Source organism: Pan troglodytes, chromosome 16 (genome assembly GCF_028858775.2).
Source record: "Pan troglodytes isolate AG18354 chromosome 16, NHGRI_mPanTro3-v2.0_pri, whole genome shotgun sequence".
NCBI classification, from domain to species: domain Eukaryota; kingdom Metazoa; phylum Chordata; class Mammalia; order Primates; family Hominidae; genus Pan; species Pan troglodytes.
The window spans coordinates 55,602,254-55,623,487 of record NC_072414.2 but is presented as its reverse complement, the minus strand read 5'-3'; the positions used below and the strand labels follow the sequence as shown (position 1 = coordinate 55,623,487).

Below are 21,234 nucleotides of genomic sequence, written 5' to 3'. Positions count from 1 at the left end.
GCGAAACGCTGTCTCTACTAAACAAACAAAAATTAGCCGAGCGTGGTGGCAGGCGCCTGTAATCCCATCTACTCGGGATGCTGAGGCAGGGAGAATTGCTTGAACCCGGAAGGCAGAGGTTGCAGTGAGCCAAGATTGTGCCATTGCATTCCAGCCTGAGCGACAAGAGCGAAACTTCATCTCAAAAAAAAAGATTAAAAAGAAGAAGAATTGGGAGAGCTGGCTTTGAAAGGAGTGGGAAGAGAGGTCACTGGTGAGCCAGGGCAGTGCAGTCTCTGAGAGGCAGGAAAAGCTGAGGCCACATTATTAGAAGGTTGCATGATGTTCCCATGGGCTGGAGCCTGAAAAGAAGCCGCTGCAGTAGGCAATTAGGAGCTCACTCATGGCTTTTGAGAGTAGAATTTCAGTGCAGTGGAGACAGTGGAAGTTAGGCTGCAGAAGGCGGGCAAGCCAAATGGACCTAGCAGACTTTGCACATCAGGGGCTGGCTGGCACCCTCTAGAAGTTTGGCAAGGTAAGGGGAGAGGTTGGTTGGAAGTTTGAGGACAAGACAAGTTGAATGATCTCTCATTTTAGAATATAAGAAACTTAAAATTAGCCAGGCATGGTGGCATGTGCCTGTGGTCCAAGCTACTCAGGAGGCTGAGGTAGGAGGATCATTTAAACCCGACAGGTCGAGGCTGCAGTGAGCTGAGATCACACCACTGCACTGTACTCCAGTCTGGGCGACAGAGCGACACCCTGTCTCAAAAAAGAACATAAGAAACTTGAGGGCCTGAACTGTGTCAGTCAGACCCTATCCTTTCAAAGATGTGGATATTGGAGAAGCCTCTTATTTTGAAACAAGTTACCGATTTTAGATACAACTTTAAAAAAAATTTTTCTGAATAAAGAGCCTGTGATGTTTTGCAGAGAAACAGCTTCACACTTTTTATTTATTCAGAACGTGGTGTACCTTTCCAGAATAGCAGCTTTAGCCTCAGTTGAATTATATGTGTCATTGCCATTCCACCATAAGAAGCTAAATGACTGATCAGAAAATATAAAAGCACTGTGTTGTGTCGTGCATAACATTTCCACATGTTTTTGTTTTGTTTTTTTTCAGATCGCCTGATAGGCTTGCCAGAGGGGCGTGCTCGCAATCACAATCGACCGCAACAAATCCCTGTCCTGGCTGGAGTAATCATTGAAGATGTGGCAGTTGGAGCTGAACACACACTTGCTTTGGCATCAAATGGAGATGTGTATGCCTGGGGGAGCAATTCAGAAGGGCAGGTAAATATTTATATTGCTTGCTGCTTTCTCATATTCTAGAAATCTCACAGTGTTCCTCAGTTGGGGAAAGAGATAAGCTAGGAAATTCATAATCTACTACAATACTCCAAGCACATCACTTTGCCATGGGACTGATTATTTTGTAAGTCTAGTTATGTATTTCTCTCTCGACTGTGGCCAAAGAAGTATTATACCATGGTTTAAAACAATTCTGGCAGTACAGCAAAGTGATTAAGGGGATTAGCTGAGTATATATGTGTGTGTCCTCAGGCCTGGCATGTAGTAAGCTGCAGTATGTAAGGATTTGCTACTGTCAACATTATCATCATTACTACAGCAAGATGTGAGATTACGTCCTGGGAACATCAGTTGATATGGGAAAAAGAATGAAACAATAATATTTTTATATTTTATAATATGATGGTATACAAAGTATCTTTAGGTTTTTGCAGGAAGTCTTGTCACCCCCATTATTTATAGGATTAAACTGAGCCTCTGAGATACTGATAAGAGACTCAAGAGGTTGATGTGTTCACCCTCCTCTATTTATGAAGGAGGGAGAGACCTTGGTGTGAGATGTCTGAGATGCTATGACGGTGACTTTTAGCTCCACATGCAGAGCCACTTCCCCTTCCTCCGTATATCCTCTCTTGGTCTGGCTTCCCCTAGTGCCAGGGACCCTTAAGTTCAAGGTCTAGCATTATTCATATTAGCCTCAGTTTGACTCCTGTGGTCTCCTCATCACTGCATTAACAGACAAGGAAGCTGCTCGTCATTGTGGTTGCACTCTTACTGAGAGGAGAGTTAATGTTGAAGGCACCTTTGGGAGTTTCCTGGCAGTGCCTTGACGTGATCCTTCCTAATGATGTTGATTTGCTTAGCTGCTGAAACACTGGCTGTCCCAGTCAGACCCTAAGTATAGAGATTTGGAGATTAGAATTTGCTTCCATATATGTTTTTATATATGTTTATTTATTGTTACACAGAAATCAGTGTGTTTTAAGTAAAAGCTCCATAGATCATTCTGTTATTACTTAACTTTCCAAGAATTCATTTCCTTTCCGTAAATGGAATCCAAGGATGTGTTTAGTCATTAAGACTCATCTGCTAGATTTGGAATGGCCTTGTTGCAGCTTAGTTTTTAGCAGTCTGAGCTGTGAGGACTGTTATGATAAAGAAAATCAGAATGTATTTTATTATTGGGGGCTGGGCGTGGTGGCTCACACCTGTAATCCCAGCACTTTGGGAGGCCAAGGTGGGTGGATTGCCTGAGCTCAGGAGTTCAAGATCAGCCTGGCCAAGATGGTGAAACCCCATCTCTACTAAAAATACAAAAATTAGCCAGGTGTGGTGGCGGGCACCTGTAATCTCAGCCACTTGGGAGGCTGAGGCAGAAAATTGCTTGAACCAGGGAAGCAGAGCTTGCAGTGAGCTGAGATTGTGCCACTGCACTCCAGCCTGGACAACAGAGCAAGACTCCATCTCAAAAAAAAAAAAGAATGTATTTTATTGATGCTGATGCATGGTACAGTTATTAACTTATTTATGTCTGCCACCATCTAAGAAAAATTTCATATTGACTTCCTCTCTTTCTCTTTCTAATTGAATGTCTGTATATTTGTGATTTATTCCCAGCTCGGCTTAGGCCACACCAACCATGTTCGAGAACCAACCCTGGTAACAGGTCTGCAAGGGAAAAATGTTCGGCAGATCTCGGCTGGCCGCTGCCACAGTGCTGCATGGACAGCACCACCTGTCCCACCAAGAGCACCAGGTGAGGAATGAAATATTCATGCTCCTGCAGCGTTTCTTTTTTAGCAGTACCCCATGGCACTGTCTGCTTGCCACTTCCCAACTGTATCCAGCATCGTTGTGAAACCATCAAGCCTTCTGCCACACAAAGCATTCTTTGTGCTACTAGCACTGGAAGTATTTTCATAGCAGGCATTTGTCCTGCTGACATCAGTATGAACCACGTCCTCTCTGCACTCCCAAAAGCAGAATGCATATTACTTATGCAAGCAAAAATTTATAATTTTAGCAGCAACTAAGTTTTTTTTTGAGATGGAGTCTTGCTCTGTCACCTAGGCTGGAGTGCAGTGGTGTGATCTCAGCTCACTGCAGCTTCCGCCTCCCAGATTCAAGTGACTGCTGCTTCAGCCTCCCAAGTAGCTGGGACTACAGGCATGCACTACCATTCCTGGCTAATTTTTTCTATTTTTAGTAGAAACGGGGTTTCGCCATGTTGGCCAGGCTGGTCTCGAATTCCTGACCTCCAGTGATCCGCTCGCCTCAGCCTCCCAAAGTGTTAGGATTACAGGCATGAGCCACAGCGCCTGGCTGGTATTTTTAATATATAAAAGAAATGACAAATTATAGCTTTCTAAAGCCCACTGTTAGAAATAAAGATTAAAAGCCCTGAGACCATTTGTCAAATTCCTCACCTTAGTTAACCATTTGAAACATGATGTCTGTGCATTGGCACAGCAATCAACTTGCTGCCATTTTATTCCTGTGTTTAGCAAGACTGGTGGGCTACTTCAAGCTTTTTGTTGTTTGTTTTATTTTTAATTTATTATGAAATTTTTGTATAGCTGCACAAAGATTTAAAGAAAACCATAATACATACTTGTGTGCTCAACACCCAACTGTGGGCCCTTCCTGATTTGATCTATCTTCCATTCCTTCCAGATGTAGCTGTTACCTTAATGTTGTGACATTTGTCATTCTTACACATTTCTTCATATTTGGGCTGTTTCCTTTTTTTTTTTTTTTTTTTTTTTCGAGACAGAGTCTCACTTTGTTGCCCAGGCTGGAGTGTAATGGCGCAATCTCGGCTTACTGCAACCTCTGCCTCCCGGGTTCAAGCGATTCTCCTGCCTCAGCCTCCCACGTAGCTGGGATTACAGGCATGTGCCACCACGCCCAACTCATTTTTATATTTTTAGTAGAGATGGTGTTTCGCCATATTGGCCAGGCTGGTCTTGAACTCCTGACCTCAAGTCTGGAGTTCAAGCCTCAGCGTCCCAAAGTGCTGGGATTACGGGTGTGAGCCACTGTATCCAGCCTATTGGACAAGGCCCTCAAGCCTTGTCTTTCTACCATCTTCTGGTGTCTAAGGCACTAGAATTTCCCTGAAGCAATGTTGTGCCTAAGAGCTCAGTATTCTCTTCCAGTTTTGTTAACCCCTCTATTTCTTGGCGGGGGGGTCCTAAGATTCCCCATAGGGATTTTTTTTCTTAGATACCTAAGAGAGAAAAGTGGGAATTCCAGGTAGATTCCAAACAAGCAGGAAATGGTTTCTATTAACAGAATCTAGAATGAGCAGAGCTGCCTACGCACTGACAATTTCAGGTACTCAGTGGCTTCAGAGGGATTTCACTTCCACTTTAGGGCAGAAGCTATCCAGTGTGACAGGTAAAGGTTCAAGCTCTGGGGCCACATTGCTGGGGCTGAATCCCAGCTCCTCCACATATGATCTGAGTGACCTTGAGACTCAGTGTTTTGTCTGTAAAATGAGGATAATAATAGCACCTACTGCAAAGAGCTGTAGAAGTAAGTGGCCCCATTCATGTAAAGCTCTTAGAATAGTGCCAGGCACGTAGAAGGTACTCAGTAAATGTTAGTTTTTACTACGAACAATAATAATAAATCTAGGAATTGCACTGTACCAGTCTTTATTTACAGGAAACTGAAGTGAGTTTGTATCTTGTTTTTATTCTTTTATGTGTTTTTATAGGAGGGTAGCTGTGGATGCAGGACTTGTAGTCTTTGCTTCTTACAGAACTCTTACTCTTGTAGTAAAAGCCTCATGAATCATGCACCTGTATGTTTCTGTCATGAAAACTTGCTGTCAGATCCCTAGTGAATATGGAGTTGGCTCTGCTAAGTTTCCCATTTCCATTTTCCAGAACTGCCTACTTAGTCCTTGTCCACATTTGTGGTATTATGAAGATGACAGTTATTAAATATGAAAGGAAAAATTTGGCTTTATTTACTTATTTATTTTTGTGAAAGAACTGCCTAAGTTCTATTGTTAAATTAAATGGGAAACAAAAAGAGAAAATACCAGGTTTCATTTCCATAATAATGAAGACATTTTATTTTATTTTATTTTTTTCTCCGCCCCCTGATAAAGACATTTTAAAAACCAACACAAATGCACACACCAAACTAAGATGAATCGATGGATAGAGGTTTGAATGGGTGCCCATTGTGTAATTATCTCAACTTCTCTGTATGCTTGAAATTTTTCAAAATGTGAAAAGTGAAAGGAATGCTGTTTCCTTCATAAGTGCCCATTTGCTTTCTGGACAGGTGTGTCAGTACCTCTGCAGCTGGGCCTGCCTGACACAGTGCCCCCCCAGTATGGGGCGCTGAGAGAAGTCAGCATTCACACGGTGCGGGCCAGGCTCCGGCTGCTCTACCACTTCTCTGACCTCATGTACTCATCCTGGAGACTGCTGAACCTTAGCCCCAACAACCAGGTAACAGACTGGCGTGGTAAGCAGCCAGGCACAGACTGGCTTGGTAAGCAGTGCCCATGACATGCTCGCCAGGCCCCAGGGCCTTTCCCTCTGCCTTTGGAAAATTCTTTCATGGCTAATAAGATAACACTTCTATTCCCATTTTATTGCTGTGTTAGGGACAGTCTAGAGGTTGGTCATGATGCTGCTGGACAGAGTGGTCTTCCTTCTGTGTTTTGGTTTATCCAGAAATCAAGTATGAATGGCTACGCATACTACACATACCATTTCCTTTTTTTTTTTTTGAGACGGAGTCTCACTCTGTCGCCCAGGCTGGAGTGCAGTGGCGCAATCTCAGCTCACTGCAACCTCTGCCTCTCGGGTTCAAGCAATTCTCCTGCCTCAGCCTCCTGAGTAGCTGAGATTACAGGCCTGGGCCACCATGCCTGGCTAATTTTTGTATTTTTAGTAAAGATGGGGTTTCACCATGTTAGTCAGGCTGGTCTCAAACTCCTGACCTCAAATGATCCCCCCCACCTCCACCTCCCAAAGTGCTGAGAATACAGGTGTGAGCCACTGCTCCCAGCCACTTCTACAAAGTCTGCCAGCCACTTCTACCAGCCATTTCTACAAAGTCTAAAATATGATTTTAAAATGTAAGCACACAAAGCTATTGGAACCACAGTCAGGGTTGTTACATAAATTAATCTGAGAAATTTCAGATACTTTTTTCTCTTCTTACAAATTAGCATTCTGGGTCTTGGGGAAAGGGAGGTCGGGGAAATAAAGTAAATTTTGCTGATTTGTCTATCTTTATGGACTAGTCCAGTAACAAAGTGGCTAGCTATTGTGTGTGCGTGCGTGTGTGTGTGTGTGCACGTGAGATTTGACAAATCACTGCTAGAAATAGATAGGCAGCAGAGTCCTGTGCAGCACTAAACAGAGTGTTAGCAAACTGTAATTAGTGGGAGAAATGTTTATAATGTAAAGTTAACTGAGAAAGGCAGCTCAGAATGATATTAACTGTGAAAAATGTTATGTGTGCATACACAGAAGAGAACTGGAAGGAAATAGATGAAATTATTAATGGGGCATCTCTATATGGTAGGATTTGGAATTACTTAATTTGTGCATACATGTGTGTATCCTTCTCTGTATTTTCTAAGGTTTTTAAAAATGGTAATTATATATTTTATCAGAAAAAAAATTTTAAGGTTACTAATAGTTCCTAATTCTGAGTTTATGCTCTTAAAGTGCATTTTTAAAATAATGTATGTTCTTTTTTCAATTTTTAAAATAATATTGAGACAGGGTCTCACTCTGTGCCCAGGCTGGAGTGCAGTAGCATTATCTCAGCTCACTGCAGCCTCAACCTCCTTGGACTCAGGTGATCCACCCACCTCAGCCTCCTGAGTAACTGGGAGTACAGGCACATGCCACCATGCCCAGCTAATTTTTGTGTTTTTGTAGAGATGGGTCTTGCCATGTTACCCAGGCTAGTCTTGAACTCCTGGGCTCAAGCGATCTGCCCACCACAGCCTCCCAAAGTGCTGGGACTACAGGCATGAGCCACTGCGCCCAGCCAAAATAATGTATGTTCTACAAGTGAAAATTGTTATTTCTTTTAAGCCTAGATTGTACCATTTCTGATAACTGTACCTTCTGTTACAGAACAGCACATCCCATTATAATGCTGGAACTTGGGGCATTGTACAGGGACAACTTCGGCCTTTGTTAGCCCCAAGAGTCTACACTCTGCCAATGGTGCGCTCCATAGGAAAAACCATGGTTCAAGGCAAAAACTATGGACCTCAGATAACTGTAAAGAGGATATCAACCAGGTTAGCATATGTATGTGTGTTTGACTAATGAGCTGTGATTTTTTCAGATGGATGTTATTACTAATTTCTGTGAGTCTTGGTTTCCTCACTTCTAAGGCAGGATAGATAGTAATAGTACTTACATTAGTACCTGGTGTGGTTACAGTGGGCCTAGCACAGTGCTTGCCTGTTAAACTAGCTTTTTCATTCACCGATGGGAAGATATCATGTGATTTTGGGGAAATTGGTAAGAGTTGTATTTCATTGCTTTCTCCCTTTCTTTTAAAGAGGACGGAAGTGTAAGCCCATTTTTGTCCAAATAGCGAGACAAGTAGTTAAGCTGAATGCTTCAGACCTCCGCCTGCCTTCCCGAGCGTGGAAGGTTAAGCTGGTTGGAGAAGGGGCTGATGATGCTGGAGGAGTGTTTGATGACACCATCACAGAGATGTGCCAGGTATATTCCTGCAGTGTCCCCTGCTGAGTTATCTAGTCTGCTCGTGGCCATTTTGCTGTTTCCAGTGATCACTCTGCCAGGCATGTTTTTATAAATGTAGCAGGGATGCATTTGTGAGCCTCATATAAAGTGATGCTGTTAGTGATACGTAGGTAAATTAGAGCAACAGCTTTTGAAACGCTTTGTCAAGATACCTTACTACATAAATATCAGTTCTTAGGCATCTACCAATGACTCACCATCTGTTGTGTTATAATATTGGCAGAATAACAGTGGCATATATGTACATTTATGTAACAGACAAATCCAGGAGCACCCATGTGCTCTGATTTATTCTGGTGCTTTTAGAACAAAGTAGAACTGCCAGATTCCAGGGGAATTAGAAAAATAAAGTTACGAACTGGTCTTAAAATTAGACCAGTTCTAATTTTAATATCTGCATTGGCAGCTTTGCTTCCAGATCAGCTCTGTCCTTTCCAGCATTGCCTAGTATCAGGATTTTTCCAGTAAACCCTGTGACTAAAATAATGGTTGGCTATCATTATTGATTCGATTTGAACATCACTACACTCTTTTCACAGCCACCACTACTCCTGCCCTGGATTGACTTTCTCATTCCTTTTGGTTCTTCATACATGAATGCTTTCCATATGGGGGACTTCCTAATTTCATTTTAAATTGAAACCACAAAAATAAAGTATGAAATTGTTGGTTGTCACATGGCATTATAAATTCCTCAAAATATTCTCTTTTCAGTATGATCTTGTAATTGGTTTGTTCTCTTCATGCATTTGATTGTCATTTCTCAAAAAATTTTTTTCTTTCTTCTGCAGGAACTTGAAACTGGTATTGTTGACCTTCTTATACCCTCTCCCAATGCCACCGCAGAAGTGGGTTACAATAGGGACAGGTATGGCAGTCAGCAAGTGTTCATTATATGTCTAAAATAATAATAGCTCACATTTATTGAGTGCTTACTATGTACCAGGTCCTGTTTTAAGTGCTTTACACCTATTATCCCCTTCAGTCCTCATTGTAACCCTAAGGAGTAAATATTGTTGTTATCCTCTTGTCAAAGATGAGGAAACAGGCCAGGCACGGTGGCTTACGCCTGTAATTCCAGCACTTTGGGAGGCTGAGGCGGGTGGATCACCTGATATCAGGAGTTTAAGACCAGCCTGGCCAACATGGTGAAACCCCATCTCTACTAAAAATGCAAAAATTAGCTGGGCATGGTGGCACATGCCTGTAATCCCAGCTACTCAGGAGGCTGAGGCAGGAGAATCACTTGATTTGAACCCAGGAGGCGGAGGCTGCAGTGAGCCGAGATCACGCCACTGTACTCCAGCGTGGGCAACAGAGCGGGACCACATCTCAAAAAAAAAAAAAAAAGGAAACAGGCACTTCCGTCAAGACTTGGTATTTATTGAGACCAAATCAATGATAATATAGAGGGGAGAGGAAGCTCAGACTTAATCATGAAACCTGATTTATGTTTCTGAAGGCCCACATGGCCTCCCCATAATGAATTTTCTGCACCAAAATTTACTTAAAAGTGTTATTATGCTAGCAAGTCACAAAATTTAGTATTTGCAATTACATACTATCTTTATATTTGCAAAATTTTGAATTTTGGATCCTGTTTCATGGACTTGTAAATTAAAAACAGAATGATTACACAGCTCCTCACCAGCAATGGAACAAAGCTGGATGGAGAATGACTTTGATGAGTTGAGAGAAGAAGGCTTCAGACGGTCAAACTACTCTGAGCTAAAGGAGGAAGTTCGAACCCATGGCAAAGAAGTTAAAAACCTTGAAAAAAAATTAGACGAATGGCTAACTAGAATAACCAATGCAGAGAAGTCCTTAAAGGACCTGATGGAGCTGAAAACCATGGCCCAAGAACTACGTGATGAATGCACAAGCCTTAGTAACCAATTCGATCAACTGGAAGAAAGGGTATCAGTGATGGAAGATCAAATGAATGAAATGAAGTGAGAAGAGAAGTTTAGAGAAAAAAGAATAAAAAGAAACGAACAAAGCCTCCAAGAAATATGGGACTATGTGAAAAGACCAAATCTACGTCTGATTGGTGTACCTGAAAGTGACGGGGAGAATGGAACCAAGTTGGAAAACACTCTGCAGGATATTATCCAGGAGAACTTCCCCAGTCTAGCAAGGCAGGCCAGTATTCAAATTCAGGAAATACAGAGAACGCCACAAAGATACTCCTCGAGAAGAGCAACTCCAAGACACATAATTGTCAGATTCACCAAAGTTGAAATGAAGGAAAAAATGTTAAGAGCAGCCAGAGAGAAAGGTCGGGTTACCCACAAAGGGAAGCGCATCAGACTAACAGCAGATCTCTCGGCAGAAACTCTACAAGCCAGAAGAGAGTGGGGGCCAATATTCAACATTCTTAAAGAAAAGAATTTTCAACCCAGAATTTCATATCCAGCCAAACTAAGCTTCATAAGTGAAGGAGAAATAAAATACTTTACAGACAAGCAAATGCTGAGAGATTTTGTCACCACCAGGCCTGCCCTAAAAGAGCTCCTGAAGGAAGCACTAAACATGGAAAGGAAGAACTGGTACCAGCCATTGCAAAAACATGCCAAATTGTAAAGACCATCGAGGCTAGGAAGAAACTGCATCAACTAACGAGCAAAATAACCAGCTAATATCATAATGACAGGATCAAATTCACACATAACAATACTAACCTTAAATGTAAATGGGCTAAATGCTCCAATTAAAAGGCACAGACTGGCAAATTGGATAAAGAGTCAAGACCCATCAGTGTGCTGTATTCAGGAAACCCATCTCACATGCAGAGACACATATAGGCTCAAAATAAAGGGATGGAGGAAGATCTACCAAGCAAATGGAAAACAACAAAAGGCAGGGGTTGCAATCCTAGCCTCTGATAAAACAGACTTTAAACCAACAAAGATCAAAAGAGACAAAGAAGGCCATTACATAATGGTAAAGGGATCAATTCAACAAGAAGAACTAACTATCCTAAATATATATGCACCCAATACAGGAGCACCCAGATTCATAAACCAAGTCCTTAGTGACCTACAAAGAGACTTAGACTCCCACACAATAATAATGGGAGACTTTAACACCCCACTGTCAACGTTAGACAGATCGAGACAGAAAGTTAACAAGGATATCCAGGAATTGAACTCAGCTCTGCACCAAGCAGACCTAATAGACATCTACAGAACTCTCCACCCCAGATCAACAGAATATACATTCTTTTCAGCACCACACCACACCTATTCCAAAATTGACCACATAGTTGGAAGTAAAGCACTTCTCAGCAAATGTAAAAGAACAGAAATTATAACAAACTGTCTCTCAGACCACAGTGCAATCAAACTAGAACTCAGGATTAAGAAACTCACTCAAAACCGCTCAACTACATGGAAACTGAACAACCTGCTCCTGAATGACTACTGGGTACATAATGAAATGAAGGCAGAAATGAAGATGTTCTTTGAAACCAACGAGAACAAAGACACAACATACCAGAATCTCTGGGACACATTCAAAGCAGTGCGTAGAGGGAAATTTATAGCACTAAATGCCCACAAGAGAAAGCAGGAAAGATCGAAAATTGACACCCTAACATCACAATAAAAAGAACTAGAGAAGCAAGAGCAAACACATTCAAAAGCTAGCAGAAGCCAAGAAATAACTAAGATCAGAGCAGAACTGAAGGAGATAGAGACACAAAAAACCCTTCAAAAAATCAATGAATCCAGGAGCTGGTTTTTTTGAAAAGATCAACAAAATTGATAGACTGCTAGCAAGACTAATAAGAAAACAGAGAAGAATCAAATAGACGCAATAAAAAATGACAAAGGGGATATCACCACTGATCCCACAGAAATACAAACTACCACCAGAGAATACTGTAAACACCTCTATGCAAATAAACTAGAAAATCTAGAAGAAATGGATAAATTCCTCGACACATACACTCTCCCAAGACTAAACCAGGAAGAAGTTGAATCTCCGAATAGACCAATAACAGGCTCTGAAATTGAGGCAATAATTAATAGCTTACCAACCAAAAAAAGTCCAGGACCAGACGGATTCACAGCCAACTTCTACCAGAGGTACAAGGAGGAGCTCTTACCATTCCTTCTGAAACTATTCCAATCAATAGAAAAAGAGGGAATCCTCCCTAACTCATTTTAGGAGGCCAGCATCATCCTGAAACCAAAGCCTGGCAGAGACACAACAAAAAAAGAGAATTTTAGACCAATATCCTTGATGAACGTTGATGCAAAAATCCTCAGTAAAATACTGGCAAACCGAATCCAGCAACACATCAAAAAGCTTATCCACCATGATCAAGTGGGCTTCATCCCTGGGATGCAAGGCTGGTTCAACATACGAAAATCAATAAACATAATCCAGCATATAAACAGAACCAAAGATAAAGACCACATGATTATCTCAATAGGTGCAGAAAAGGCCTTTGACAAAATTCAACAACCTTCATGCTAAAAACTCTCAATAAATTAGGTATTGATGGGACATATCTCAAAATAATAAGAGCTATCTATGACAAACCCACAGCCAATATCATACTGAATGGACAAAAACTGGAAGCATTCCCTTTGAAAACTGGCACAAGAGAGGGATGCCCTCTCTCACCACTCCTATTCAACATAGTGTTGGAAGTTCTGGCCAGGGCAGTCAGGCAGGAGAAGGAAATAAAGGGCATTCAGTTAGGAAAAGAGGAAGTCAAATTGTCCCTGTTTGTAGATGACATGATTGTATATCTAGAAAACCCCATTGTCTCAGCCCAAAATCTCCTTAAGCTGATAGGCAACTTCAGCAAAGTCTCAGGATACGAAATCAATGTGCAAAAATCACAAGCATTCTTATACACCAATAACAGACAAACAGAGAGCCAAATCATGAGTGAACTTCCATTCACAGTTGCTTCAAAGAGAATAAAATAGGAATCCAACTTACAAGGGATGTGAAGGACCTCTTCAAGGAGAACTACAGACCACTGCTCAAGGAAATAAAAGAGGATAGAAATAAATGGAAGAACATTCCATGCTCATGGGTAGGAAGAATCAATATTGTGAAAATGGCCATACTGCCCAAGGTAATTTATAGATTCAGTGCCATCCCCATCAAGCTACCAATGACTTTCTTCACAGAATGGAAAAAACTAAAGTTCATATGGAACCAAAAAAGAGCCCGCATTGCCAAGTCAATCCTAAGCCAAAAGAACAAAGCTGGAGGCATCACACTTCCTGACTTCAAACTATACTCCAAGGCTACAGTAACCAAAACAGCATGGTACTGGTACCAAAACAGAGATACAGACCAATGGAACAGAACAGAGCCCTCAGAAATAATGCCACATATCTACAACTATCTGATCTCTGACAAACCTGACAGAAACAAATGGGGAAAGGATTCCCTATTTAATAAATGGTGCTGGGAAACCTGGCTAGCCATATGTAGAAAGCTGAAACTGGATCCCTTCCTTACACCTTATACAAAAACTAATTCAAGATGGATTAAAGACTTAAATGTTAGACCTAAAACCATAAAAACCCTAGAAGAAAGCCTAGGCAATACCATTCAGGACATAGGCATGGGCAAGGACTTCATGTCTAAAACACCAAAAGCAATGGCAACAAAAGCCAAAATTGACAAATGGGATCTAATTAAACTAAACAGCTTCTGCACAGCAAAAGAAACTACCATCAGAGTGAACAGGCAACCCACAGAATGGGAGAAAATTTTTGCAACCTACTCATCTGACAAAGGGCTAATATCCAGAATCTACAATGAACTCAAACAAATTTACAAGAAAAAAACAAACAACCCCATCAAAAAGTGGGCGAAGGGTATGAACAGACACTTCTCAAAAGAAGACATTTATGCAGCCAAAAGACAGATGAAAAAATGCTCATTATCACTGGCCATCAGAGAAATGCAAATCAAAACCACAATGAAATACCATCTCACACCAATTAGAATGGCGATCATTAAGAAGTCAGGAAACAACAGGTGCTGGAGAGGATGTGGAGAAAAAGGAACACTTTTACACTGTTGGTGGGACTGTAAACTAGTTCAACCATTGTGGAAGTCAGTGTGGCGATTCCTCAGGGATCTAGAACTAGAAATACCATTTGACTCAGCCATCCCATTACTGGGTATATACCCAAAGGATTATAAAACATTCTGCTATAAGGACACATGCACACGTATGTTTATTGCGGCACTATTCGTAATAGGAAAGACTTGGAACCAACCCAAATGTCCAACAATGATAGACTGGATTAAGAAAATGTGGCACATATACACCATGGAATACTATGCAGCCATAAAAAATGATGAGTTCATGTCCTTTGTTAGGGACATGAATGAAGCTGGAAACCATCATTCTCAGCAAACTATCACAAGGACAAAAAACCAAACACCGCATGTTCTCACTCATAGATGGGAATTGAACAATGAGAACACATGGACACAGGAAGGGGAACATCACACACCGGGGCCTGTTGTGGGGTGAGGGGAGGGGGGAGGGATAGCATTAGGAGATATACCTAATGTTAAATGAAGAGTTAATGGGTGCAGCACACCAACATGGCACATGTATACATATGTAACAAACCTGCACGTTGTGCACATGTACCCTAAAACTTAAAGTATAATAATAAAAAAAAAAAGACAATGATTTTAGAAAACAAGGCATTCTGGAGCAGGTAGCTTAAGATCCTTACATAGTTCTTCTAAAAATAGTTCAGAATATAGTCCATGTGCTGTGTGAAACAATAACTACGGTCCACATGTGGCTTTTGAGAACTCAACATGTGATTAGGGAAGCCGAAGAACTGAATTTTTAGTTTTATTTAATTACTTTAGCCTTATGTGGCTAATGGATGCTATATTGAACAGTACAGGTATAGACTAACGCTATAGCTGTTGTTGCTAACTTATTTCTAATAGAAATAAGGAAAATGCTGTTTGAAATATTCCCTTTAATTTTACAGGTTCCTTTTTAACCCTTCTGCCTGCCTCGATGAACACTTAATGCAGTTTAAGTTTTTAGGAATTTTAATGGGGGTTGCCATTCGCACAAAGAAGCCTCTGGACCTCCACTTGGCCCCTCTGGTGTGGAAGCAGCTGTGCTGTGTCCCACTCACCCTAGAGGACCTGGAGGAGGTGGATCTGCTCTACGTGCAGACTCTCAACAGCATTCTTCACATTGAAGACAGTGGGATTACCGAGGAGAGTTTCCATGAGGTAAATCCTGGCCAGTCTATGTTTCTACTGGTGTTGACGTCCTATATGCACAGACTAGAATTTTTCTGTGTAAAATTGAGATACAGTCTTCCACTTGCTGTCTGGCTGAACAATGCCATATCTATGCCATTGCTGCCCTTAGCAGCTCAACCGCAGGAGTTTAAACAGCTTCTAATAGATAGAGCGGGCTCCTGCACTTAGCTGCTCCTTCCCCCTTAATTTTTTTCTGCCTGTTAGAGTGAAGAACCAAGGTGGAAGGGGAGGCCTGGGGTCACGAGAGTTCAACAGGCTTGGTTTGTGAACAGAGAGATTTTGTCCCATTTTTAACTACAGCTGGTTGAGTCATCACATTCCTGCTGATCAAGTAGCCTGATCAGTCCTACCTGTTTTGTGTTCCTTGTTTTTATCCTTAAAAATTGTGAGTTTGTTATTGCTGTGCCATATTTGTATGTAAAATACTTTTTGCTGTCATTTCTACCATGTAATAAAAATTCTTTTTTCTTCTGTTCCTAGATGATTCCTCTTGATTCTTTTGTTGGCCAGAGTGCTGATGGCAAAATGGTTCCTATAATCCCTGGTGGAAATAGTATCCCACTCACATTTTCCAACAGGAAGGAATATGTGGAGAGGGCCATTGAATATCGACTTCATGAGATGGACAGACAGGTGAGATGAAACATCTCGGGAGGTACACATGAATGCTTGGGTTTCTCTCCAAATGAGAGCTGACTGAGTATGCCAAAATCTGCTAATATGTGTTTACTGTGTTAATTCCTCTGTATGTATGTATGAATTTATTTATTTTAATTTACTTATTTATTTTTGAGACAGCACCTCACTCTGTCGCCTAGGCCGGAGTGCAGTGGTGCAATCTCAGCTCACTGCAGCCTCTGCCTCCTGGGTGCAAGTGATTCTCTGGCCTCAGCCTCCCCAGTAGCTGGGACTACAGGCATGTGTCACCACGCCTAGCTAATCTTTTTATTTTTTGGTAGAGACAGGGTTTTGCCATGTTAGCCAGGCTGGTCTTGAACTCCTGGCCTCAAGTGATCCACCTGCCTCAGCTTCCCAAAGTGTTGGGATTACAGGCGTGAGCCACCGTACTTGGTGATTCCTTTGTATTTATATTCCAAATCCTATTCAGAGACTTCTCAGGCCTTTTTCTCCATACCCAGTGCCTTAAATCGGTTCTGAATTGGTCTTTGGTTGGATTGAGACTGTTTTCATCCTGCATTCAGACCTTGCCTTCTTACTCCTCCTTACTCCTCCTTAGTCCTGTTTGTCCTCATGTCTTACTGCTTCCCAGCTCAGCGTCCCCACTCTAGTTGGGTTAGTCAGGGCCCACATAAATGAACCTCCAAATGCTGGTCTTATGACCTCACATGGATTTCCCTTTCCCTGTCTTGCTGCTGTTCTTTAAGCCTCAGCTAAGAGGGCATCTCCTGCACACACAAGCTCACCTCCAGGTCACCAACCTGCGATCTTTTTCCTTACTTTGAAGTTCCTCAAGATATATCACATACTTCTATGTTATGGTCTAAGAATTAGGCCCCAGAATTTAGGTCTTGTTTCCTCAACTTGCAAGTAATTGAATGAAGAATGCATTTTCTATTTCATTTGAGTTATCCTTGTTCTGTGCTGACACGTAAGTTAGCATTTAATAAATAATGGGAGTGTGAATGAGTGACCACTCATGTGGTCATAAATATGGTGTCCAAAAATGGTTCTTTTGATAATACAATCATTAATAGCATTTCGGTAATACTTTATTTGCAGAATATGTTGGGGTCTTCTCAAGAGCTGGACTTAGGCTGTGAAGCTATAGAAGTTTAGTGATTTGAAGTATACATACTCCATACCCCTCACTCCCAGCTCCTTCTTAGACTTTGGGCCAAGTCCCATCAGAAAAATGATATCTTTAGCCTAGTGAAGTTGGATCTTGTCAGTGATGCTATTTACACAGCCAGGGATTAGTGTTTGTCTCCAGTTCATGAATATTTTTAATCCTCAGAGAATAAATAACTGACTAGAAATGTATTGATAACCTCCTGCACGCCAGCCATGGTGCCAGGCACTCTTGGGTGCCATTTTTCCCATAGTTACTCTGTGAGATAAGGATTGCCAGCTCCGTTTCACAGAAGAAAGCACTGAGTGCCCACAGCAGAGCCAAGACCCCAAACCAGGCTCCAAGATGGTGTCCAGGCTCTTCTGATGACCCTTCTTCTGAGGGTTGGATGGACACTCCCTTTCCACAGCTGTGCTCTGCTCTGCCCTGGCTTTGTTCTGTTCTCCGTAACAAGCCCTTCCTCCTCTTTCTTTATATATGAATTGGTCTTTGGTTCCTTTTCATCTCTTAGAACTGAGTGTTTATCCCATAACTGTCCTCAGTTGTCCCCCTGCCATCTCCAAGCAGCCAGCCCCATACCTCAGCCTAATTTTTTTTCCAGACAGCTTTTGTTTTGTGTTCCACCAAGCATAACAGCTTGTTTGTTCGTTTTTGTTTTCGTTTGGCAGACTTTGGTGGGGTATTGACCTTTACTATCAGAAGAGACTGCCTTTACTGCCAATCTCTGATCCTTATGGGACAACCTTAGTGCCAGTTTTTTATTATTTTATTTTTTAAGAGAGGGTCTTGCTCTGTCACCCAGGCTGGAGTGCAGTGGCACTCACTGCAGCTTTGAACTGTTGGGCTCAAGGGATCTCCTGCCTTAGCCTTCCAAGTAGCTGGGATGACAGGGCAAACCATTGTACTTGGCCCAGTTTTTTTTTTATATATAATAAATTTTATTATGTATATTTAAGGTGTACAACACGATAATATAGGATATGCATATAGATAGTAAAAAGGTTATTATAGTGAAGCAAATTAACATATCCGTCACCTCACATAGTTACTCACTTCCTTAAGGTATGGTCCCTATTCAGATTCTTAGACTTTTTAAATGGTGGTAGATGGTTTTGAGTTGGCCAAGAGCAAAGAAGTATTTATGACACAAACCTTGAACAGTGGTGAGTCTGTGTGTAGGGTATGTACTACTGTATAATCTTGGAGGAGACATTTTTCTAAACAAGCTGTCAAGGCAGCCCCTGGTTGCACCCCACTTGGTACTCCCCGACTTGCCTGTGCCCAGCACTATGATGCTAAGAGAACAGAGCAGGGTAGAATTACCCAGTCACACAGAATTTCATGTAGTTACTCATATACAGTTCTCATCAGAGCCACATGAGAGCAGCAATATCTGCTTTTTTCAGACAGAAAAATTAAGAGAGTTAATAATTGGCAGAGCTGGGAGTTAGAACCCAAGTCTCTTCACTAAATTCATTGCCTCTTCTATTGCCTTCCTAAAGAAGGACTTCCCATTTTTACTTTCTTCTTTGTACTTTTCAGATTTTTTTTACGATGAGCACAAATAATTTTTACAAAAAGGATATAATTATTTTCAAAAGACAAATATAAATTTAAAAAACAGTAGACAGCTAGATGAGTGCCCCCAAAGCTTCTTACCTTTATGAGATGAAGTGTCCACACATGCATAGTTTGACAGCACATGGGCACGTATGATTAGGAATATGAGTGAGTGGGGCTGGCATCAGGGAAGGCCCCAGTGGGCTGAGATTTTGTGGTAGAGGGAAGGCAGGCTCCTAAATTGGACTTGAACTGGAACCAGGAGTGTAAGAATCCCACAGCAGGGAGGCGCTCTAACAAGGGTTGAGAGTCAGGGAGGGTGGGCCTTTTTGACTGACTCTCATGCCTGGTGGTCTGAGAAACAAGTAGAGGGTCTGGGGAGCGGACGAGCAGGCAGCAGGAGGCGCCTAGCCCCACAGGGCCCTTGGCGGGTGCCAGGTTCACGGACACTCATTGAATGAGCAACCTCTCCCGGGAGCAGGTGGCTGCAGTCCGAGAAGGGATGTCCTGGATTGTTCCTGTGCCGCTGCTGTCCCTCCTCACAGCAAAACAACTGGAGCAGATGGTGTGTGGGATGCCCGAGATCTCTGTGGAAGTCTTGAAGAAAGTGGTGCGGTACCGTGAGGTGGATGAGCAGCATCAGCTGGTGCAGTGGTTCTGGCACACACTGGAAGAGTTCTCCAATGAGGAGCGGGTGCTTTTCATGAGGTTTGTGTCAGGAAGATCTCGACTACCAGCCAACACTGCTGACATTTCTCAGAGATTTCAAATCATGAAGGTTGATAGGGTAAGTAAGCTATTCTTTTTTCCTTTGTAATGTCTGCCTTATTGCTTCATTGTTGTTTTTGTTGAGACAGGGTCTCACTCTGTGGCCCAGGCTGGAGTGCAGTGGCATGATTTTAGCTTACTGCAACCTCCGCTTCCTAGCTTCAAGCAGTTCTCCTGCCTCAGCCTCCCAAGTAGCTGGGACTACAGGTGCGTGCCACCACGCCTGGCTTATTTTTTTGTATATTTTGGTAGAGACGGGGATTCACCATGTTGGCCAGGCTGGTCTTGAACTACTGACCTCAGGTGATCTGGTCACGTCGGCCTCCCAAAGTGCTGGAATTACAGGCGTGAGCCAACACGCCTGGCCCTCTGCGCCTTGTTGCTTTTATGTTGGGGAAAACAAACTATGACCCTCAAGTAGGCCTGCCGATTCATGCTTAATACTTAGAATTTCCAGATTAATGAAAAAAATCAAGCAGTAAAATTTGTTTAGAAATATCATTTAGCTTCAGTGGGAAGAGTCCTAAGTGGATGAAGAGAGCATACTACAACCAACAACCTTCCCTAAATCTTCCAGCATCTTCCTGAGTTAAAGCTGAACTTGGCAGAAGGATCATCATACTGCCTCTTCCCGTGCTGAGGCATGGCCTTGTTTGTTTTCATGAAAATATTAACCATTAACTGGTGGGTGTGCCCCAGAAGGAACCCAAAGATGTGGGGAGCAGCGATAACCTCTGTGCCCACTTGTGTGGTGTGCCTTGTGGAGCAGGCAGGGCTGCATCTCTGCCATCTGATGAAAGGCCCCAGCTGCAGAGCCCCAGCCCAGCTGTGATTTTGACAGATGGCTTAGGAATAAGAGGGCTTAGAGTCTGAAAAGCACACTGCTGCCAGAGTCATCTTTCTTAAGCACCTGTCTGACCATGTCACTCTCCTCCTTTTAGACCTTTCAGAGACCTCCTTTGTTGACTCCATAATAAATGCCAATGACCTTAGCTGCCTTAAACACTTCCACAGTCTGGCCTCTGCCCCACTTTCTGATGTGATGTCTTGATACTTCTCATGTTCTGGTCATAATGGGCTGCTTGCCTTTCTCCCCAGTAGACCAGGCTGTTTTTAAAATTCTGTGCTTTTATGTAACCTGTTCCTTCTGCTTTAGTAAGTCCTTCTTCACACCCCTTTCCTTCCATCTCTGGCAAGCACTTACTCATCCTATAAGCCCAATGCCAGTCATCTCCTCCAGGAACCCCTCCTAGATGCTTTCCAGGAGTGCCCCTACCATTGCTGAAGGCAGACCTAGCCAGACTCCTCCTCTCCACCTCCTGAACACTGGGTACAGCCCTCAAACCCAGAACTTACTGCATTCAGTTAGGAGTGCCTCTCCTCCCTCTGTTTCCATCCCCACTCTTCACAAGCCCCCTCTCCCACATGAGCTGGGCAGTTCTCTGAGCAGGGCCCATGATGTTTGTTCAGAAAACAGTAAGGGAAGTGGGGCCTCTTCACACACAGGCCCTTCCTGCCAGTTTAAGTGTCTGGCTTTCTGGTGTAGCCAAAGCTATTCCTCCCCGTGCTGCCTCCTGAGGCTGCAGGCTGCTGCTCTGCTCCTGAGCTAGGCTTGCTGGAGAAGCCACGTGCAGGAAGGATTATAAAAGAGCCTTTCTATAAATTTTCTGCATGACTTGCCAAGAACTATAAGTTGTAAATCTGTTTTGTTGCTTCAGAGAGAAGTAGGAAGGAGGAAATGGCTCATTTCTACTC

The 21,234-nt window shown here is 42.5% G+C and overlaps 1 protein-coding gene across 29 annotated transcripts in view; it reads left to right on the top strand.

Annotated features, from left to right (window-relative positions):
- HERC1 (HECT and RLD domain containing E3 ubiquitin protein ligase family member 1) overlaps positions 1-21,234 on the top strand; it is a 285,017-nt gene that overhangs the window by 261,888 nt on the left and 1,895 nt on the right. For 28 of the 29 annotated variants that reach the window (XM_054667631.2, XM_054667632.1, XM_063795112.1 and 25 more), the window contains 9 exons: positions 1,106-1,275; positions 2,911-3,049; positions 5,593-5,762; positions 7,413-7,582; positions 7,850-8,015; positions 8,849-8,925; positions 15,056-15,308; positions 15,822-15,974; positions 19,193-19,498. In XM_054667631.2, the coding sequence (XP_054523606.1) occupies positions 1,106-1,275; positions 2,911-3,049; positions 5,593-5,762; positions 7,413-7,582; positions 7,850-8,015; positions 8,849-8,925; positions 15,056-15,308; positions 15,822-15,974; positions 19,193-19,498 (1,604 nt within the window). Of the gene's footprint in view, positions 1-1,105; positions 1,276-2,910; positions 3,050-5,592; positions 5,806-7,412; positions 7,583-7,849; positions 8,016-8,848; positions 8,926-15,055; positions 15,309-15,821; positions 15,975-19,192; positions 19,499-21,234 lie in introns of all 29 variants that reach the window. The other variant, XR_010151727.1, reaches the window with a different exon arrangement.